The 21986-nt window shown below is 46.6% G+C and overlaps 1 protein-coding gene across 1 annotated transcript in view; it reads left to right on the top strand.

Annotated features, from left to right (window-relative positions):
• The window catches only part of LOC135806434 (protein transport protein Sec31A-like), a 33318-nt gene that overhangs the window by 1432 nt on the left and 9900 nt on the right, over window positions 1-21986 (top strand). Inside the window, exons 3-26 of the mRNA XM_065320614.1 lie at window positions 149-262; window positions 6941-6977; window positions 7446-7487; window positions 7873-7968; window positions 8628-8666; window positions 8961-9062; window positions 9266-9352; window positions 9555-9610; window positions 10735-10795; window positions 11234-11284; window positions 11706-11876; window positions 12158-12220; window positions 12482-12688; window positions 14533-14616; window positions 15318-15350; window positions 15755-15817; window positions 16676-16733; window positions 17355-17390; window positions 17742-17824; window positions 18144-18239; window positions 18568-18694; window positions 20134-20239; window positions 21136-21178; window positions 21773-21858. Coding sequence (XP_065176686.1) covers window positions 149-262; window positions 6941-6977; window positions 7446-7487; window positions 7873-7968; window positions 8628-8666; window positions 8961-9062; window positions 9266-9352; window positions 9555-9610; window positions 10735-10795; window positions 11234-11284; window positions 11706-11876; window positions 12158-12220; window positions 12482-12688; window positions 14533-14616; window positions 15318-15350; window positions 15755-15817; window positions 16676-16733; window positions 17355-17390; window positions 17742-17824; window positions 18144-18239; window positions 18568-18694; window positions 20134-20239; window positions 21136-21178; window positions 21773-21858 — 1941 coding nt within the window. The remainder of the gene's footprint in view (window positions 1-148; window positions 263-6940; window positions 6978-7445; window positions 7488-7872; window positions 7969-8627; window positions 8667-8960; window positions 9063-9265; window positions 9353-9554; window positions 9611-10734; window positions 10796-11233; window positions 11285-11705; window positions 11877-12157; window positions 12221-12481; window positions 12689-14532; window positions 14617-15317; window positions 15351-15754; window positions 15818-16675; window positions 16734-17354; window positions 17391-17741; window positions 17825-18143; window positions 18240-18567; window positions 18695-20133; window positions 20240-21135; window positions 21179-21772; window positions 21859-21986) is intronic.

The raw sequence follows: 21986 nt of genomic DNA, 5'->3' as shown, positions 1-21986 counted from the left end.
ACTGACACGCGACTAACATGTCCACAAATTGACCTGGTGCTGGCACTCTCTGCTCATCTACTGAAATAGTTTTACTGAATCTGTTTTTTTGTGTGGATCATCAGTGCATGGCTGTATCTGCTCATGTTTCTTGTTTTTGTTTTTTTAGTGTGCACAAGTTGCTCTGGGCAGAGTTTTCCAGTAGCAGTGACTCTCTTGGTCTCCTGGTCGGTGGCTGTGACAATGGAGTTGTGAACTTGTGGAGTCCCAGTGCAGTCTTGAGGTAAGAGTGCTCTGGCTCTCGACTTCGAGGGGTAATTTGCGTGATACTGTATACAGTGAGTATCGTTTATAAAGTGACCGGGTGTAACAATATACCGGCTATAATGATAGAACTCGCCAAAATCAAAAACAAATCACAAAAAAATACAGCTAAAATATCACTATACACACTATTATCGGCTATACCGATATATCGCTTATTGTGATGGGCTTCAGGAAGCAAACCATATCAAATGCACAGGAAAATATCGTATATACTGATCAAGAGTGATGATCACAAAACAATTGTTCTTCAAATTTAGTTGATTTCTTCCAAAACTGATCCAGTGTTGCCTGGATGCATCTGGCAGCAGACGTGATTGAGAGAAAATTCTTCCCTGTATGCTGTAAGCAGCCACATGTGCACGTGGCTGCTTTTCATGCTTTTTCCAGCGTGTACGCATCATTTCAGGCACAGTCATGTGCCATGTGTCAGTCATACATACAAATCGGCTATAGTTGTTTGTTTTCTTTCTCTGGAAGACTGTATGCACTAAGAATATCAAACATAAGACACTGCTAAAACTGAGAAGAAACTTAGAATTGGATTCAACCACTGTTCACCATGAACTCTTTTCAAAACAAGGAGAAAAGCAAACAACAACAAAACCAAAGCTGCTAGAGCACTGCACGCGGAAAAACTCTGCACGTGAGATGCCGTGCAGCGGGAAAAAGGCCATACATCTAAAGCATACGTCTCGTGCACAGGAGCACAAGCCCGGGAAAAACAGGGTTGATGATCACATGATTTCACGCATGAGTGATACCATACATGACCTACAGAACTAGAGAATGATTGTAGTGAAAACAAACACATAAATCATACATTTCTCCCCTCTTTGCTCGAATAAGGCAGAACTATGGTTGACGGATGAGAGCAAGCTAACGTAAACAGAAGAGATCACACTACATGTATAGCATGGATTGAACGCTGCACCAAACTTGAGTGGAACGGCCAACGCCGGAGAATTGGACTGTCACCTAAGAACAATTTTGAATTTTAAGATGATGAGAAAAACAGCAGATAATGATCTCCAAGTCGGGTGCATGACCATATCAATGTTCCTTAAGAACATGTCACTTTGCTGTACAATACTGTTCGTTGCTGCTAGCAGTTCACACGGAGCGAAACTGTTCACTACTGCTAACAGTTCACTGCTCACTCTCGAGTGGAATCAGGACATTGATAGCACGTCGGTACACCCGCTTGCGGATCTTGACGTCCACTACGCGTACACAACCGTCCTCAGCCGGGTATACAGCAACCACTCGACCGAGTGGCCAGGTACTTCTAGGGGTGTGTGCGTCAACACAGATGACGACATCGCCCACCTTGATGTTGCGTTTCTTCTGCTGCCACTTCTGCCGGACGTTCAACGTTGGAACCACCTCCTTCACCAACCTTCGCCAGACGTCTTGAGTTAGGCGCTGTACAACTCTCCACCTGTCATGTGGATCAGGCTGTCCGTCAGGCTCCAGATGATCGATGGCGTGGTGGATATCGCGATGACCCCCGAGGAAGTGCAGTGGCGTTAGCGGCTCTAGATCCTCGGCATCGTCACTGATACTCGTAAGAGGTCGGGCGTTCAGCATAGCCTCCGCATGAACGAATGCGGTCGCAAGCTCTTCATCACTGCACACTCCATTTTCGAGAACGGCGTACACTACACGCTTCGCCAGCTTGATCATAGACTCGAACACACCTCCGTGATGTGGCGCGCTTGGTGGATTAAATCTCCAGTTGATCTTGTTTGACGCCATGTCTGCCGCAACATCTTCAGAGTGCTCCAGCTCTTCCACGGCGTCTCGCAGCTCTGCTTCAGTAGCGACGAAATTGGTGCCGTTGTCAGAGACGACATCCTTCGGTGTGCCTCGCCTCTTACAGAATCGGGAGAAACACATCAAGAACCCCTGCGCCGTCATGTCGTAAGCCATTTCCAAATGACACGCACGTGTCTCCAGACACGTAAATAGGCAGAGATAACGCTTGGCACGGCTTCGTCCACGGCCTTGCCTTGTCGAGAACGGCCCGGCGTAGTCCACGCCAACGCCAGAGAACACTCGTTCAGTGATAGCGACACGCTGCTCAGGAAGCTGTCCCATGAGTTGGGATGCTGGCCTGTTCCACCGTCGTCTGCAGCCGTTGCAACCGTGTCGATGCGACTTCACTGCCTGCTTCCCGCGGACGATCCAATAGCGTTGTCGGAGATTTGCGAGTAGATAGTTGACTCCGAATTCGTGATGACACTTCTCATCCTCCGATGCTATGACGAGTGAGGTGATCTGGTGCTTAGGTGGGAGAATCACGGGCCGGCGTGTGCATGCCGTAACCTTCGTGCTAGCATTATCGAGCCGTCCACCGACTATCAGCACTGCAGGATGCTGACTTGTATCCAGTTCTGGATTCAGTGGCAGCAGCGGATCGCCATTCTCAAGTGGTTGGCCACGCTCAAGACGGCTGATGGTGCGCCCATAGGACTCGCGTTGAGAAACGGAGAGCCAGTACCTCTCTGAAAGTACCATCTCCTCAGCCGACAGCTCCGGTACTGGAACACAACTGCCGCTGCAGTCGCAACTCCCCTCTGTGCTGCTGGCTGGGAGAGGTTGCAGCAATCCATCTGATGTGGCAGGTGCACTGGCTTTGGTTGATCCAGCTGCCTGCTTGCAGTTGCGGAGGAAACGAAGGCACCAGCACGTCACGCGAAGAAGTCTCTTCCATGACGAGTACCTGGCTGGTGACAAGCGAGACTGTGCAGGCTCCGCTGCTGTTGTGACAAACGCAGATGCCAGGGCTCGCTTCGTCTCTCCACCGACGTATGATGGCACAGTGATCTCTCGAATTGGCCACTGATCGGGAGGCGACGACAGGAACTCCGGTCCGAACCACCAGACTTCATTGTCAGCTAGCTTCTCCGCTGTCAATCCACGACTTGGCAGGTCTGCGGGGTTGAGTCGGCCCGGGATATGACGCCATTGAGCTCCAGAGGTAGCGGCGTGAATCTCGGAGATTTTGTTCCCGATGTCGGTCTGAAACTTCCGGCTGTGAGATCTGACCCAATACAGCACGTTCATACTGTCCGTCCAGAATACATGGTCTCGGACTGGCAGGTTGAGTGCTTTCTCCACCTCGAGGCTCAGCTTCGTGCCGAGGACCGCTGCCTTCAGCTCCAACTTTGGGATGGAGAGCTTGCGGATTGGAGATGGTCTCGCCTTCGCCAAGGCTAGCGTCGTCTTCACCGTTCCGTCTGGATACTGGCACCGTATGTACGTAGCAGCAGCGTACGCTCCATCAGATGCGTCGGTGAACGTGTGCACTTGGATCTCAGCAGTGGAGGGGTCGAGAGTGGCCACATTGAAACACCGGTCGACTTGGACTGCTGAGAGTGAGGGTAGCTCCGAGAACCATTGCGTCCAAGCCTTGGCATCATGCTCGTCCAGTTGATCGTCCCAGCCATACCCTTTGATGCATAGCTGCTGGAACATCATCCGCGAGCGAATCGTGAACGGGCAGATCTGTCCTCGCGGGTCGAATACTGTGGACATCTCCTTCAGGACTGTCCTCTTGGTCATCTGCTCAGCTGCGCAGCTACGAAGCGAGATTGTCGGCTGACTACTGGTAGCTGCTCCGTGCACCGTCACGCTGGGCTTCGGCACAAACGGAGGGGTGGCTGCTGTAAGTGCTGTCATTGGTGCGAACGCCTGGCTCACGAAGCCAGAGCGTTGAGTTGGCGCTGCACTGGATGCGGCTACGGCGCGCTGTGCGCTGAGACCGTCCACACCATGCGGCCTAGTTGCTGATGCTCCACTGGTGGTGCTACTGCCTACTGCACTGATAGTAGCAGGTGGTGACGGAACAGCAGCATCCACTGCTGGCACTGGTCTGCTGCTCACTGGGTGTGCTGGTGTCCTTACTGCCCTTGACAGGGTAGTTGTTGGCTGTAGTCTGCCTGGATTCCTGACAACAAACTGCTGTGTGGATCTGCTGACATGTTGTTGCTGCTGCTGCTGGTCCCCTGCCAGTTCTGAGTTCGACTTTCTGTTCCTTAGTTCTCTAACATACCACAGAGGCAGCCTTCTGCTGTAGTCGGAGCTGCAACTATCCACCTCTGTTTCGTCGTCATCAGCATCTGAACTTGCTGAACCAGTAACACTGGGTGGCACTATTGGTAGGCACTTCAGGCGGTTTTTTCAAAACCAGAAATACGCGTATTTCTTTCTTGTATCCGATTCAGATAGGTTTAGGAAGACTCCACAGAAAATTTGAAGCAAAAAGAATAACTTGGCACAGAGATATAGCCATCCAAAGTCGGAGAATTGAATAACGGCAATTTCAGTATTTCGACGGCACCAGCAGCATATCAGAATTGGCAGGACTTGCTTCAGTGTCTATAGTGGCAAAATACCAAGCTCGCTGGAAGCAGGTCAAAATAACCAGATGAATGCAGAAACAGCATGGTTTGGAAAAACTTCGCATTTTTCATCCGTCCGGCAGCTCAGACGAAGATATCGGGTGTGGTCACCATGGCAACTCCATAGCAACAGCATAGCAACTCCATCGCAACAGCATGAAAACAGTGCAGAGAAGCCTTTGGAAAAGTATATGATGAGACTTTGAGGTAAGATAAAGTAACTACAATAATTCAGTGCCAGAACACATCGTTGCTACATGTACAGTACTGACTTGGTGACGAGTACGGAAGAACAATGAGCCGCAGACTGAATTTTACTGGGTATTTGACGGAAAGAAATGACAAACTATCACATAGAACATCGTCTGCAAATTTTTGGGACTACTGAAACTTCAGCAACTCCAGCATGAGAGATTTTGTGCATAGAGTGTGTGCTGGATTCTTGGTTATAATATCACCGTCAATGCTTTTCTTGGTCGCTGGAAGCCACCTGCTGATCAGCTGACGATTTGTTTCAAGCAGGCCGTTTTGATGTCAGCTCTCTTGGTCCAGTCGCCGAAGTATATACTGTCCTACTCGTCGCCTGCAGGAGAGGACGACTGCTCCGATGCGACTCCAATAACACCTGGCAATATTTCTTCTTGCGCAGCCATGCGCATGGGCTCCGACGAACAAGGACTACTGCCGGGAGGACGCCTGCCGCGGCTCGCTTTCAACAACACCTCGCATTATTTCTTCTTGCGCAGCAATGCGCAAAGTGTCGGACGAACGAGGACAACTGATTCCGAAAGGAAATACGACGCTGAAGACGATGAGCTACATGGCAAATGCGTGCAATCAAGTGAAATGCCCAAAAAATCCTTGCCGATTTTACTCGAACTGTACGTGAGTTCAAAAAATTGCCGCATCGTGACGTATGTGGGCTCAAACGAAAGCTGAGGGCCTCAGCTACACGCTGCGCCACACGAGAAGGCCCTGCGCAGCTTCCGTGCAGCTACAGATCGATCTATGCATGCGCCTTTCCGTGGTGCCACGCATGTACGCGATTCAGCGTTAGCACTTTTTGACAGGTCATGTCACGTGACTGAAGTGCCTACTATTGGCGATTGCCCAAGCACCCTCTCCACCGGGTTTGCCTCAACATCACCCGACGCATACGCTGCGTCTGTAACTGTGGCTGTCGGTTCGACCAGTCCATCAGCTGACTGTGGTGTAGACCCACGTCCTGTGCCGACCACTGGTCGGTCCAAATCGGAAGGTGAGTAGACACTTCTATCTTCGCTGCTGTTCTCACTGTAAGCAGATGCGGAAGAGCGGCGACGAAACTCAGACTTCGCCCTCTCCACCGTGCTTGCCTTCTTCATTAGATCGAGTTGGATGGCGATCGACTCTTGTCGCAACTTCGCCACTTCTGCTTCCTTGTCCAACTCCGCCTGTAGTCTCTCGACTTCCTTGGCTATTCTTCTTTCGGATGCACTAGTCCTTACACCTCTCTCATCATGTCTTCGCTGTGTTAGGTTTCCGACGTCTGCGTCGGAGGAAATAAATCGCTTGGGCAGCTTGCCCTTCGTTGATCTTGAACTGACTCGCTGTCCAGGTATGGCACTCTGCTCGTCCATCCTGAAGATCCGGCTCGAAGGACCAGTATGTTTGTTTTCTTTCTCTGGAAGACTGTATGCACTAAGAATATCAAACATAAGACACTGCTAAAACTGAGAAGAAACTTAGAATTGGATTCAACCACTGTTCACCATGAACTCTTTTCAAAACAAGGAGAAAAGCAAACAACAACAAAACCAAAGCTGCTAGAGCACTGCACGCGGAAAAACTCTGCACGTGAGATGCCGTGCAGCGGGAAAAAGGCCATACATCTAAAGCATACGTCTCGTGCACAGGAGCACAAGCCCGGGAAAAACAGGGTTGATGATCACATGATTTCACGCATGAGTGATACCATACATGACCTACAGAACTAGAGAATGATTGTAGTGAAAACAGACACATAAATCATACAATAGTGATGCACCGGATATAGTGATAAATTATCGAAAATCAAAGGGGCACGTTATATCCACTATTTACTGTACGTCCTTCTGAAAATCTGGGTTTTTTTGGGTTTAGGATTGTTTATACCGGTATGATCAGTTTGTATGAACCTTGCTGCTATTTGGTCCATGGGTATGTGAATGCAATACTTGTTGTCCTGTTGCTGGTGTGTGTTCTCACTATAGCAATGGAGACAGCCCTCGTTTGCAGTCTCTTGCCAAGGTAAATGTTCGATTTACCTGTCATTTTGGTACAGTTCATATTTATCATCTGGTTTGACCGTAACCTACTACAAAGTTGCATGTAGCGTGTGGCTACCAGTATCTACTTGATAATGAGTAGGTCCTGTTCTGCCCATGCATCCCTAATCAACCTGCAGTGATTGCATTGTATTGCTGCATTTGTGTTGTTTCTTGTCCGGTGCTTATGATGGTTGTGTACTCAATGATTATATATTCCACCTCTTGCTGCTGCTGCTGCTGCTGTTGTTGTTGCTTCAGCTGCTGCTGTTGTTGTTGTTGTTGTTGTTGTTGTTGTTGTTGTTGTTGTTGTTTGAAAACTTTTATTCTCACGATGGTTGTTGTTGTTGTTGTTGTCGCTGTTGTTTCAAATATTTATTCTCGTGATGGCCTTGACCAATAAGACATAAGGGGTAATAAGAGGGAGGTTGTTGTTGTTATTGTTGTTCAGCACACCGGAGCAGTGCGTACTATGGATGTCAACCCCTTTCAGGTAAATGTTGTGTGCGTGTAGGTGTGTGCGTATGTGTGTTTGTGTGTGTGTGGGGGGGGGGGGGGGGTTATAATTTATATAATAGATATGATAAAATTGGGCTGTTGGTTGGATTCATTCTGACTATGGTATAGAACATACTTGCACCCTCTGTGTCGATGAATTTTAGCCATAGTTGATATACGCCATGCTGTGATAATCGTGTAGCAATTTAGTGCAGTGTCTAGTGCAGTGGTTCTGCTTTTTGGTATCCGAGTTCTAGTGTCACTTTGGCCAACTGTCATCATACCATAGAAGTACAAACTTAGATCTCATATTCATTTTGAACTCATTTTCGTTTGTTGCATTGTGTTGTGTGGTTGTTTTGTATGGTTGTGTTTCACAGAGTAATTTATTGGTGTCTGGTGGCAGTGCATCAGAAGTCTATATTACTGACTTGAATGATGCTGAGAAGACTATGTACCCGGGTGCTAAACAGCAGGTGTGTATCAGTTTGAATATCTTAATGTAGAGCGCCTTAGTCGTGCTTGATTGCGTATAGTTCTCGTGGGTCATAGCCCTCCCCCATTACACTTTTGGACCATGGCCTCCATGTCTTCCTTGGTGCTTCTGTCAATTTCCACCGTGGTTTTTTAATGTTCAAGTGCAGTAAAATCTGCCCTAACCGGATGCCCTTGGTGCATTGGAAACTGTCCTTGTATGGCAGGATTCCGCTTGATCCAGGAATGCAAGTTTGATCCACGGCACTTCGGTTCATGAACATTTGTCTGGTCAAAACAGGATTCCGCTTGGTACAGGGTCTGGCAGACACAGATGTTACTGTAGATTCACATGACGATGGTGCACATGCTAAACTTGGCCATCACACAGAGCACCCCTCACGGTTTAGTAGGGCTCCTTGGACATTTAGTCCAGGCAACGAAGTCCTGGCCCATGTGCATGGGTTCGTAAATCGGCTTCGTCCGTTGAGCAACTGCTCAATCTGTATGTTCATGTAACAGGCTTTGTTGGCAATGTCTTTCAGACTCGAAAATTATCCCTCTTCATCTCTTCATGGGTTTCAGCCCCCCTACCACCACCCCTTTATCATTGTAGCTAATAGTTCTTCTGTTTTTGCCTATCTACTTTGACTACCTGCAGCCTACTGAAGATGTCTGCTGTGTCCGCTGGAATCGCCAGGTATGCTTGCCCCTTTTTTGTCTTCCAAAGTGATTGTTGTTTTTACATACTAGTATTGATTTTGAAAGGCTGTGAGCTATGAAATTTTGTAGGTCATTGAATCAAAGTATTACTGCTCTCTTCACAGATCTTTGTGTTTTTCATTAGACCGAATTATCCAGGTTTGTCTGAATGCTTTACATTTGCTTTGGTTCACTTGAACAAATGGTCTGGCTGCTTTCATCTGCTAGTGTTGCACAGGCAAAGCTAAGACAAACTTGGTTCTGTCTGCCTACTGCATTGTGTGTGGTGCAGGTTCAACACATCCTGGCTTCAGTATGTCCAAGTGGCCGTGCCGTCATCTGGGATCTGCGCAAGCAGGGGCCTATCATCAATGTCTCAGACCACTCAACACAGGTATGGTGATACATATAGTTGAACTGTTTTTCTGCCACAGCTCTGTCTGTCGAGCTGGACTTGACGCACTCGCATTTCAGCACACGTGGTCACCCGGTGTCTCGTTTTGTTGCGTTCCAGTGTGCATGTAGTGGTGTGGTGTGATGAGTCCATTAAGAAGAGTACACTGAGTACACTGTTCAATACACTGCTGCTCCTTGCAGGTACGCCTCTCAAGCATGGCATGGCATCCATCCGTACCAACGCAGATTGTCACATCATCAGAGGATGACCGCCATCCTATTCTCCAGGTGCGATTTCATGGTGTCTTTTTCTAACAGTTTCTCCTGAACAGATTCTCTTAGAATGTATTATCGTGCTATGTATGTATTGTATATGCGGGGGGGGGGGGATATCTTGCCATTGACCAACACCGTAAGTTCAGCTTGTTCACCCCCATGTTGAGTGATTGTTGACCATGCGGTTATGTTGTGTTTGTGATCCTGACAACAGATGTGGGATTTACGCTATGCCACATCTCCTATGAAGGTCCTGCATGAACATCAAAGGTAATACAAGTCATAATACTTGTGTAGATGTGTATCGTTTGCAAATGTATGTTACCGGTATAATAATAATATCATCTGTAGAAAGTTTAACTCGGATGGTGAGCCCGAGAGAAAGGATAAAGGACACTTGGATACAAGTTATGAGTAACCGTCCACCACTGTAACCAGATAGTAGAGCCTTTCAAGGTTGTACCAACGATCACTTTTTGGGGTCACGTGCGAGACATTTTTGAATCGCTGGTGAACAGGCCTGTTCACGTTCACTTTGTATGGGAATGGATGCGTGGAGGTGAAAGAAGCAGTAGAATGGCGCTCCACTTGATATCCGACACCCGTGTTGAGTCAGAGCAGTTGCCAGGAAGCCCTTCCATGACTTGGGTGAAAAAGAACAAACTTCAGAATCGCTCCAAGCGCTGGTGGAGACGAACCTGTCACATTTCCTATACTTTTCAATGCATTTTGACATGCGACCTGTTCACCACAGTCTCGGGGTGAACGCCGGGGCGGTGGCGTAACGACGTCCTTGAAAAAGCTCTATACACAGTGAGAAAGTGCGATCACTAGGCACCAGATTGGCAGAGTATTGAGACATTCATCAACCTCACACCTATTAAGTTCCAATACAATTCTAATATGTAAACCAACAGCCTTTCAGCTTGGAAGGCTCATGGTTTGAAGGCGGTTGGTTTGTGCATTGGAGATGTGATGGATCCAGGTGTGAGGTTGTTAATTGTCTCAATACTCTGCCAGTTTGGTGCCTAGTGGTCGCACTTTCTGACTGTGTATTATCTAGTAACAGTGGTGGGCAGTTACTCGTAAATCGTATCGAAGTGTCCTTTCTACATTTATTATTGGCTCAGTGTCCGAGTGTAATAACAACCACTCTTTTTTTACTTTGGTGTCTTCCAGAGGCTGTTGGCCTTCTTATGGGAGCCCGAAGGGAGGTGCACCAAGCAACCCTTTCCTGTGTTTTTGCTAATTTGGTAAATTATGATGTTCAAGTTCTAAAGAAGAAGTAGCTTGATATTGTGTTCAATTCAGTGTACTATACTCTTGTTCTGCTTTCTAGTTTATGGCTACTGTGTGCTGATGGTGGTGTAATGTACTGATCTTGTTTTGCACAGGGGTGTACTTGGAGTATCTTGGTGTCCACATGATCCTGACCTGTTGATGAGTTGGGGAAAGGTAAGAGAGTGTCATCCGTGTATGCGTGTGTGTGTGTTTTGTGTGTGTGTGTGTGCGTGTGCGTGTGTGTGTGCGTGTGTTTGTTGATGTTGTCAAGGTGTTTTTTTTTTTACTGTTGTCTGACCGTGTGATCAAGATTCAAGAAAGAAATTGCATCGAGCTGGCTTGCTTGAAGTAGTGTCTACTGGCAGCTATGTTGGATCCTGTCTGGATTGTACTTGCTTCTCTGTTGCACAGTACTGCTGCTCATAGACATGGAGGCACTTTGGTGCACATGTGTACGTGAAGTCAGGGAACTGTAGTGTGCACTGTAGGCTGTTTTTTGTCCTGGCCGCACCATACCACTGTCAGGAATGCGTTTGTACAGATGATGATGGTGATTATTACATGTACTTCAAGTATGGATTTGCATGTGCTTCTGCTGCTGTTTGTCTACAGGACTGTCGGATACTGTGCTGGAATCCGAACAGTGAAAACGCCAGTGGCGAGGTGTGTATGAGTGCTGCTCAGATATGTATGAGTACCAGAGCTATAGGTTGCTTTCTGATGAAGGCTTGTTGACATGTTGCTGGTATAGACCACGTGCACGGTGTTATAATGATGCCACCCATACACTGTACATGTTTTTGGACCAAATGGGTGCTTTCGCGAGACTTTTGCTGTAGTTTTGGTGCTTTACAAGATTAGTCTAGAAACAGTGCAACGCCTATTTCATCCTATAGGCTTGTCTACACTTTGTATTGTGCACTCTGGCTATTCAGTCCAGGGCTGTGCCTTTGATTACAACTGCATGCATGCCAAGTTATCTGCCTAGTTGCTAGCGTTGACTTGTTTCCACTGTGCTGTATGCTGTTGGACGATGTGTGAACTGTGTATGATACAATGCTGTATGCTGCTATGTATTGTGTAGGTGGTGTGTGAGCTGCCAGCATCCAGTCAATGGACATTTGACGTCCAGTGGTGTCCTCGCAATCCGGCATTAGTCTCCGTGTCGTCATTTGATAACCAGCTCAAGGTCTACTCCGTCCTTGGTGGTAGCGCTGAGCAGACCACGGATGATTTCCTTGGAACACAGACCACGGTCAGTCAGAAGAGTGTTTTGTTTTTGGCATACTTAGTGTCTGCTCCTCCATTGTCAGGTATTCATTCCATAGCTGATGTGTGCATCCTGGATATTGTCAATGCAATTCTTCACTTTAGATTAGATTTCACCTTGGCTGAGCTTTTCCGAAGCATGCCCATTTTTCCAGTTTTCCTCAGATATTGTATACCCAGCTTGTATAATTGAAATTATCTTCTCCTTGACTCTTCATCTGCTTTCTTGTCTTGCCTTTTCTCACTTCTCGTTGTGCTCCCTATCAGGCAATGGATGGCTTGAAGTATGCACCCAAATGGCTTCGGCCTCCTGTTGGAGCACGTTTTAGCGTACGTTCTTATTCTGTCCACTGTGTGTGTGTGTGTGTTTGAGTGCGCATGCGTGCGTGTGTACCCAGCTATATGCACTGGTGTGGTCGTTTGAATATTTGTAGGGGCTTTCTGGCTGCTCCTGTATGGCGGACGTGATGCTTTCTCCGGCACCAAGCTTCTTGCTCTGTATTTGGGAAGTTCTTAGCTGTGCAGTAATAGAATGATGGTGCACAACAGTTGTATTCTCATTCTTTCTTTTCTCTATTTCTTGTCATCCAGTCTGGGGGACAACTGGTATCATTCGGCTGTTCAGCCACCGTGCCCCGTGTTGTCAAGATCAGCCAGGTTGTGACAGAGCCGGAGGTACTGAAGAGAGCCAACGAACTGGAAAGTGCCCTGAGTGATAAGACGCTCAAGGATTTCTGTGCAGGCAAGCTGCAAAATGCTGCGGACGATAAGGAGCGCAGCATGTGGCAATTTTTGCAGGTGAGAGGACATTTAAATATTGCAAGTACAGTCGTCCCTCTCTAATCCGGCACTTGTTTATCCAGCACCCTTGCAAACCAGCACACTTTCTGGCGAAACGGATTTTTTCAGTTCATTTCCTACTCTTTAATCCGGCACTTGAATTCCGCCTCCAGCAGCGATTTTCTGCAACAAATTGCTCAAACTGTACATACCGTATTATCTCTAATATAAGCACGGTCCTTTATTTTTTCAATGTACCTCCGCCCCGTGCTATTAAAGGGGAAGTTAAGGCAAAAATTAAAATTTCACCAGTTGTAGTCTTCGGGGTGCTGAGTCGAATGGTCTTGGTCCGAGGAAGCTGAGACGCTCCCTTCCTACTTGAATCCCAATCGAACTCGCGCACTTCCACCGAAATTGGGTGACTGCGCCCTACTAGATGGGGATTTGTATGCAAAATATCACTAAAAGCGCCATTTCGTTCTTATAAAAGCACGGATGACCGCGATTGGCCCATATGTTGTAGTCTTTTGGACGCTGAGTCGACTGGTTTTGGTCCGAAAAGGCTGCGATGCAGCATTCCTCCTTTATTCCCAATCGAACATGGTTGAAGAAGCGGTCACGTGCTCCTGGGTGCCCAAATCACCTGGTCACCACGCCAGCAGGCGACAACTTTCACACCAAGGTTCAACTCGAGTTCAACTCGAGTGACAGGACTGCACCCAAAAAAGGTCAAAACAGGCTAGTAAGTTGTACCCTGCAGGCACGGTGACCAGGTGACTGGTGTACGCAGGAGCACGTGACCGCTTCTTCAACCATGTTCGATTGGGAATAAAGGAGGAACGCTGCATCGCAGCTTTTTCAGACCAAAACCAATCGACTCAGCGTCCAAAAGACTACAACATATGGGCCAATCGCGGTCATCCGTGCTTTTATAAGAACGAAATGGCGCTTTTAGTGACATTTTGCATACAAATCCCCATCTAGTAGGGCGCAGTCACCCAGTTTCGGTGGAAGTACGCGAGTTCGATTGGGATTCAAGTAGGAAGGGAGCGTCTCAGCTTCCTCGGACCACGACCATTCGACTCAGCACCCCGAAGACTACAACTGGTGAAATTTTAATTTTTGCCTTAACTTCCCCTTTAATGGAGACGTTCCTTTATTGGAGACTGTTCCATTATTATTTCAACCTCATTTCAGAGGCATGTTGCCATGCCAAATTCATGTCAGACACACACATTTCAGGGTTTTTTCGCCGGTACAGATAATGAATTTACACAGTGTGCTTATAATGGAGACTGAGCACTTAATTTTTTGAATGCCGCCCCAAGGTGTTCTATTATTGGAGACGTGCTATTATTGGAGACTGTGCTTATATTAGAGATAATACGGTAATTCGATTTTATAATCCAGTAGTTGTACATCGCATACCATACGGCCGTGCACAGCTATGTCAGTTTGGTCAGTGCATGACGTGCATGAACTAACTTATCAGGGAGCATTCTACACATGTAACATACACTTGGGAATGTCCTATGCACTGTATAGACATGCATTTCACGAAGTACTTAGATTGACACAGAAAATCCCTGCGTTTTGACGTACAACACAAACATGTATGTTAATAGGTGGGCCGGGTTGGAGGGCAGGATTTGATAATCCAGCACCCTTGTTTATCCAGCAGAAAATACCGCTGCAAAAGGTGCCGGATTAGAGAGGGACAACTGTACCTCTTGGTAATGGATACGGTGAAGAAATTTGATCCCATGTATCGTTTTTGAATATAAGACAAAGAAGAAGAGCTGGCACTTCTCATGAGAACACTGTGTGCTTCTTTGTTGTGGTTTCCTATGTTATTTTGCCAGGGTAACTTTGAAGCTGAAACTCGTCGCCACTATCTACATCTGCTGGGTTTCACTGCGGAGTCGCTGGAGGAGCAGATCAAACAGGTCAGATGCTGAACTTTTAAATGGGAGGGGGGAGGAGGAGGGGGCACCATCGGGATGCCTATCCTGGCAGTGATCCCAGTACCAAGCGGTTTACTGGGGCTTTGCGTACAGAGTGTCGTACCTCGGCCGGTTGTGTCAGTTGCTTGCCGCTGTGATTCTTATGTCGGGCTCCACCTGCTGTACCTGATTATCGGCTAGTGTTTGCACCTCATGGACAGGACAGATGTATGACCTTGTTTTTTGTTTTATGGCTGTGGCATCTGCTGTGTCTTGTCGCAAGAGGAAGCATAGTCAACTCCATGAATCTGCATGTGATGCCGTGCATGCACCAACACAAGAAGACGATTCCTGGTTGTTGCGTTTCAGGAATGTTGGGGAGCCCAGGATGGAGCTAGTCTGTGTACAAGTATCAGTAGCCTGTGCTTGCTCTGTGAGAATTAGCTCGCCAATACTCAGAGAAGCTGTGCATGATCCAGTGATTCTGCTGTGGCTGTGTAGATAGCTCCTGCGCATACCGATACTTGTCACTTGGTAGTTGCTCTTTTGAATGATACATTACATACTTCATCATTCTAGTCGTGCATGATTACTTTGAATTTGCCATCTGCGATAGCATATTATATAGACTTGAACATTTTTCGAAGGCCTTCAGTTGAATGGTCCTTGTTGACATCAGTGCTTTGTGTTGTTTCTGTGTTCAGGTATCCACCGCCTCGTCCAGTGTTGAGCATGCTGTAAGTGCCATGTGATACCTGTTGCACATGTGTCATGCTTTACATTGCACAATCAGGGTCAGTCGGGCCAGTTTGAAAGTGTGCTCTATGAACCAGATTGCAGAGCGGTACACACAAAAACAGGATACAGCTCGCTATTTTCACTGTAGATTCAACCCGTCTGATGACCACTCAGTGCATGGAACTACTACATTGTACGAAGTTACAGCTAAAATAGTCTCCTGTGTCCTGTAGCTATGCAATGTTTTTACATCGCTGTGCTGTGCTTTTTCTTCATTTCACGCTCTTACTCAGTTACTGCGTTGTTCATGTCAATTCTGTATTGTCCAGCAATTTTCCTTGGGAGTATTGGGGGCTTTGTCTGATTGTTGAAGCATGTATCTGTTTTTGTTTTTTCTCTCCAGGAAACTGAGCAGCAACAACAGCAGCAAGGAGTAGCTGATGAAGACTTACCTAACTTTTCTTCGGTATGTTCACATCCATGTACTTGAAATCAAAAGGTTTTGAATTTTGATCCGGTGGTATTACCGGTAAGGGGTCGTCCGTAATTTTCAAAAAATTAAAAAATCCGTTCTCGTGCAAAATTGTCTCTGACCCACCCACCCACCCCCCATTTTTTCCCATTAATTTTTTGATTTTTACCAATGCCCAGCTCGAAAATGAGAACTCCTGACCCCATGTTTTCTGACTGCACCTGTGTCAAGTACTAGTAGTAGTAGCTAAGTACAGTGAGTAGGTCTACCGACGTCACGGCCATGCACCGTCCTACAACTACATGAAAAGTCATGTATATCATATTAGATACTGGTGTTTGCGACAATCGATCCTACACTACGTGTACAGTACAGTACACAGTCAGCTATAATATTATATCAGTGCAACAAGTGTATGAAAGTCACTGGAGCAAAATAAATAAATAAATAAAAGTACGAAAAATCAAAAAATTAAATTCCGCCAGCACTCTTGACCACCCACCCCCTTTTTGCCTGAGGACGGATTTTTTAATTTTTCGAAAAATACGGACGACCCCTAATGTCCAGTAGATCTGTTCCATGCGGAGAGAGGGAGAGAGAGAGAGAGAGAGAGAGAGAGAGAGAGAGAGAGAGAGAGAGAGAGAGAGAGAGAGAGAGAGAGAGAGAGAGAGAGAGAGAGAGAGAGAGAGAGAGAGAGAGAGAGAGAGAGAGAGGAGACAGAGGGACAGAGAGACAGAGAGAGAGAGACAGAGAGAGAGAGAGAGAGAGAGAGAGAGTGAGAGAGTGAGTGAGTGAGTGAGTGAGTGAAGTGCTTTCTCCACGTTGTGCATTCTTGTGTGTCTTGTGCTGCAGCTTCAAGTTTCACAGCCAGTGGAAGTAGCTTCAGGTCGCTGCTCTCCCGTTGTTTCAGGTACTGCTTGCATCATGCACTATATTGACACCATGTGCCACATTGTTTCTGTATTGGTTTCATGTTTCTAAAGCCAGTGAGGGCTAAAGAATCATGGGCTAGTTCTAGCATTGGCTTGTCTGCACATGCATATTCTAAAACTGAGGTGTTGCGACTTCCCCGGTAATTGTAGAAGAAGGTGGCTGCTCCAAACGTTGGAGCTCACGCTTCTTGCCAACTGATTGACACTTGACTGACTCACGACTGCCGTCTGGAGCACACGAGAAGAATATAGTGCTCTCCAGGTACAAACTTAACAAGGGACACAAATTTACAGAGACGCTCCGTTTCCAGCTCGACAAACACCTCGGGAGTGTATATGAATCATAGCAATGTCTAATAAATACTGTTTTGTGTGTCACTCATGGAAGGATCCATCTAGGCAGAGGAGGCTACAAAAGGCAGCGTACTATCGTTAGCAGCCGGTAGTAGTAAATACCACTCAGTCGCAGTGTGTTGCACATGTATGTATGCATGTATGTATGCATGTATGTATGCATGTATGTATGCATGTATGTATGCATGTACTTCTTTGAAGTACTTCAGTAATGGACTATTTGTGATGTATGTATCTGTCTTCAGGTCGTGTCTCCCCCATTCAAGTGCCAGAGGATGACAGTAAGTATATCCTTGCTGTGACAGTAGTAAAGCTGAACGAATCGTATTGCTGCCATTCTTTGCCATCTCAATACTCACCAGACAAACTTCACCTTGAAGATAGTATAGCATAAGGTACTGGCTATGAAGATTTTGGCTTGCAGGGTTGCCAAATATTCAAGAATAAATGGCTTGGACTTTCCTCTTCCTACTGAATCACCTTTTATTGTGGCATAGAGTGGCATGAATAATGATCTCTTCTTCATTTTGGTTGCTGCTGCTGCTGTGCAACCATGTATTGGTAGTTGTGGCTCTTGCAAAGAGTGTGTCTCTACTGGTGCTCTGTGCTGTAAATTCAACCTCTGTGTGTAGGTGTGGATGGTGTCATTTCCAAAGCATTGCTGCTGGGTAATTTTGAAGCAGCTGTGAAGCTGTGTATTCGGAACAACAGAATGGTACGTACTGTTTTTGCTGTGCTGCTAGGCACTATCACATTTTGCTTATTTTACTCTAGGTTGATGTTATTGCGCGTGCACAGCTGCCGCTCTGACTCACTCATCACTCCAGTGCCCTTGTATTAATTTTGTTGTTTATTGATTTACAGTAGCTATTGGTTCATGCTACCTTCACGCTGTAGAAGTCGATTTCGAGATGGCAAGCCCTCGGAATTTGTGATCATTCGCACCTTGAACCGCTGGACAATTGAGTGTCTTCTTTATTCTTATACTTTTCTTGGGCTTGCTTGTGTGTATTGGTGCCTGTGTGGTGATGCAGACGGATGCTATGGTACTTGCTGTGGCTGGCGGTGCTGATCTTCTGGCATGCACACAACAATATTACCTGAAGCGGCAAACTTCTCATTTGTCAAAGGTGAGATCGGTGTAATTATGTATGTATGTGTGTGTGTGTGGGGGGGGGGGGGGTAGACCAGATTTCTGCAACAGTTTCTAAAGACTAACAGTCATGCTCAATGAAATCCAATCTCATAACTAAGTTTGTGCCCTACATCACTTCACTAGTGCACAGCCCAGTGTTCACAGGTCAGAGGCTGCACAAGGCCTGGTGCTGGTTGACTCATACGATCGGATTTCCTTCATTTTTTGTGTCACTCATCGTTAACGACTAATTATATTGTAAATGTCCTCCTTGCTCCTTTTGCTGCTGCTGCTGCTGCTGCCGATGTTGTTGTTGTGTTCAGCTGATGACCGCTGTAGTGATGCGTGATCTCAATGGGTTGGTGTTGCGTGGCAAGTTGTCTAACTGGCCTCAGTTGCTTGCCGCTCTGATCACCTATGCGCCTGCTGACCAGTTTGCTTCCCTGTGCGGTTAGTCCAGCTACACACACACACACACACATACACACACACATACACACACACATACACACACACACGCACACACACACACACACACACACACACACACACACACACACACACACACACCATGTACCATGTATACGCCCGTCGCAAGAGAAGCACGCAAATCTGCAAATGCACTGGATGTGCACCCACAGATTTTCTCTTATAGCAACGATAGCGAACAAGATCTGAATGAGACAGATCAAGACTTGCGCCAGATAACTGTCTAATCCACACAACTGGCGAAGCCATGTGAATCGACCACCAATGCACACCTGGTCTACACCACACGGAGTACATCGGCGTAAAACGGCCAAGACAGTTACCTATGCACACCCTACACTTGCTGGGGTAATCAGTATAGACAGCACGCTGCTTTGATAGAAGCAGACACTAGATGCACTGGTACCTTGAAGTGAAATTGGAGTTACTTTACCAACCAGCCTCGGCTACTGAGTACTGGGAACCCAGAGCCAACAGACATACCAACAACCTCAGCCATGAAAGCTATATAGTAACGGCACACTGGATTGTGAAGCCGAAACTAGTCCAACTTCCAAATGCTTTGGCAAGAAGGTAGCCTTCCGACAGGTTGGCACACACACACACCTCAGACCTCAGACATGCCCATCGCGGGAGCGATGATAGCGAACAGCTATGTTAGACATAGCAACTTGTGCTGGGATTACACCATTCAACAGCTTGCAAGGCTGATGAATTGACCGCCACTATTTTTAGCCTGGTATCCACCACACAGCTGTTTGAAGTGACTTTTTCTGGCCAGTGAATCCCTATTTTTCATTTTTCCATTTTTTCTTTTTTTCTTTTCTTTTTTTTTTTCTTTTTCTACACACACACCACACCACATACTCCGGCATACACTGGCTGTTGGTAACCACCCAGGAGAATGAAAGAAAAGTCAGGAAGAGTCTGAGAAAGAGAAGAAAGACGTGTGTGACCATAATCGTCGGGAATCGAACCCGCAACCTATCGATTGGAAATCGCTGCACATACCACTGCACCATATGGCACACACACACACACACACACACACACACACACACCTGTCCTGTCCTGTAGAGCCACTACCACTAGGGTCACGTGGGCCCTGGAGGGCCAGCAGAGAGAGAGAAAGAGCACGCCACACACGCACACACACACACACACGCACACACACCAATGAACAATGGTAATACACATGCGTCTACTTACACACATGCACCCGAGCATATCTGGATGTACTACTTGTTCTTGCACTTTGATGAGTTCAATTTCATTTTTGCTGCATAATTATAGAAATGCGCACTGAATATTATAGATATGCACATGCTACCGTCCTACTCAAAGTACATTTACCAATCACCATTGTTGTGTATTCTGCCTGTACTGCGTATGTCCCACAGAACGGCTGGGCCGTCGTCTAGAGGAGGAAGAAGATGGTGTATTCCGGGATGAAGCTTGTCTGTGTTATATCTGCAGTGGCAGCTTGGAACGACTTGTGCAGTACTGGTGCGTTGGTTTGACTTGTGATACTCGAGTTTCTATTCTTGTATAAATAAAGGAAGGACAAAATATTACGAGTTATGACCAACTGTCCACCAATGTAACCAGATAATAATAATAGTCAGTAAGTGCGACAACAGGGCAGGTCATTGAATGTCTCAGTACTCCTTGTCAGTTGTGTGCCCTGTTGTCGCATTTGCGGACTGTCCTATACTAGCTGTCTACCAATGTAACCAGATAAGATACTACCGGTATATTATCTGGTTACATTGGTGGACAGTTGGTCATAACTCGTAACATGTTGTCCTTCCTTTATTTATCCATGATTACATTGGCTCAACATCCGAGTTCAGATTGTATTCTTGTCTTTGCCATTACTCACTTGTCCACACATTCAGTTGTCTAGGACACTGGTAATGTATTTCTGGTGCGTATAATTTCTGTGTGCACATATTGCGTATGACCGTTTTTCACCTGTCTATTCTTTCTCTGATCCCACTGTTCTTATCACATGATGGCAAGGTGCCTGTAAGGAACTGTTGTCTGCATGTATTGGCATGTATTCGATTGTGTTGCTGTTCGTGTTGCTGGTGGTAATGTGGATGTATTGTGCGTGTGTGTGTGTGCGCGCGCGTGTGTGTGTGTGTGTGTGTGTGTGCGTGTGAAAAAAAATGAAAATACCAAAAATAGGGATTCACTGGCCAGAAAAAGTCACTTCAAAATAGCTGTATGGTGTAGACCAGGCTGAATAGTGATGGTCAATTCTTCTGCCTTGCAAGCTGTTTAATGGTGCAATCCCAGCACAAGTTGCTATGGCTTCTGCCGTAGCATTGCTATCATCGCCTCCGGCGATGGGCGTCAAAGGTCAAAGGTGTGCGTGTGTGGACGTGCTTGGTGTACAGGATTAATCAGCCATCCTCCTCCTCTAATGCATTGGCACTGCAGGTTGGTGTTGTCTGGGCAGAGTTTTATGGCCTTGTATATGTGCACGTGTTGGGCGCATGTGCATGTACGTGTGTGTGTGTGTGTGTGTGTGTGTGTGTGTGTGTGTGTGTGTGTGTGTGTGTGTGTGTGTGTGTGTGTGTGTGTGTGTGTGTGTGTGTGTGTGTGTGTCATGATGATATGGCTTACTCTGAGAAGTGAGAAGTTATACGGTACTTGTACAGAAACTTGCAGCAATATCTGCAAACTTTCTCAGGTCTTATTGTGACATGGCCTGTAGCGGAAAATGGACTGTTTGGTGTCTATTGTGATACGAGCACTCCTTTACAGGAAATGGCCTGCGTCGTATTTTCACAAATTTAGGCAGAACAACTTTGATGAGTTTCGCATTTTTTTCATGGCTGGTAACACGAATATGTGACATCTCTGAGAATATTCATTTTGCAGAACATCTCATAGTTTTTGGCAAGTTTTCACTGCAGCTTATTGCGTTTTATTAGATGGTACTACCGTTGTGCTGTTGATTGTGTGCTTTGTATGTGCATCTTGCATCAGCTTTTAATATATTAATGTGTCGTCTCCTTGCTTCTGATGCAGGATTTGGTAGAGAAAATCATCGTCCTGCGTGAAGCATTAGGCAATTCATCTGTCTCCCTCCCAGCTGCTGTCACTGAGAAAATCAAGTGAGATTGCGTGCTATGGGCTGTGCCAAACTGAGTGTTTGCCTGTTTCTCTTGTGAGTCATACTCAGCATGCGCGACAACAGATGTTTGTGTAGATCCGTATCGTATGTGCTGTAAAATACTACATG

The sequence above is a fragment of the Sycon ciliatum genome, chromosome 1 (assembly GCF_964019385.1).
Source record: "Sycon ciliatum chromosome 1, ocSycCili1.1, whole genome shotgun sequence".
Taxonomy (NCBI): Eukaryota; Metazoa; Porifera; class Calcarea; order Leucosolenida; family Sycettidae; genus Sycon; species Sycon ciliatum.
Note: the sequence above shows the minus strand (reverse complement) of the source record. Positions and strands in the feature narration are given on the sequence as shown.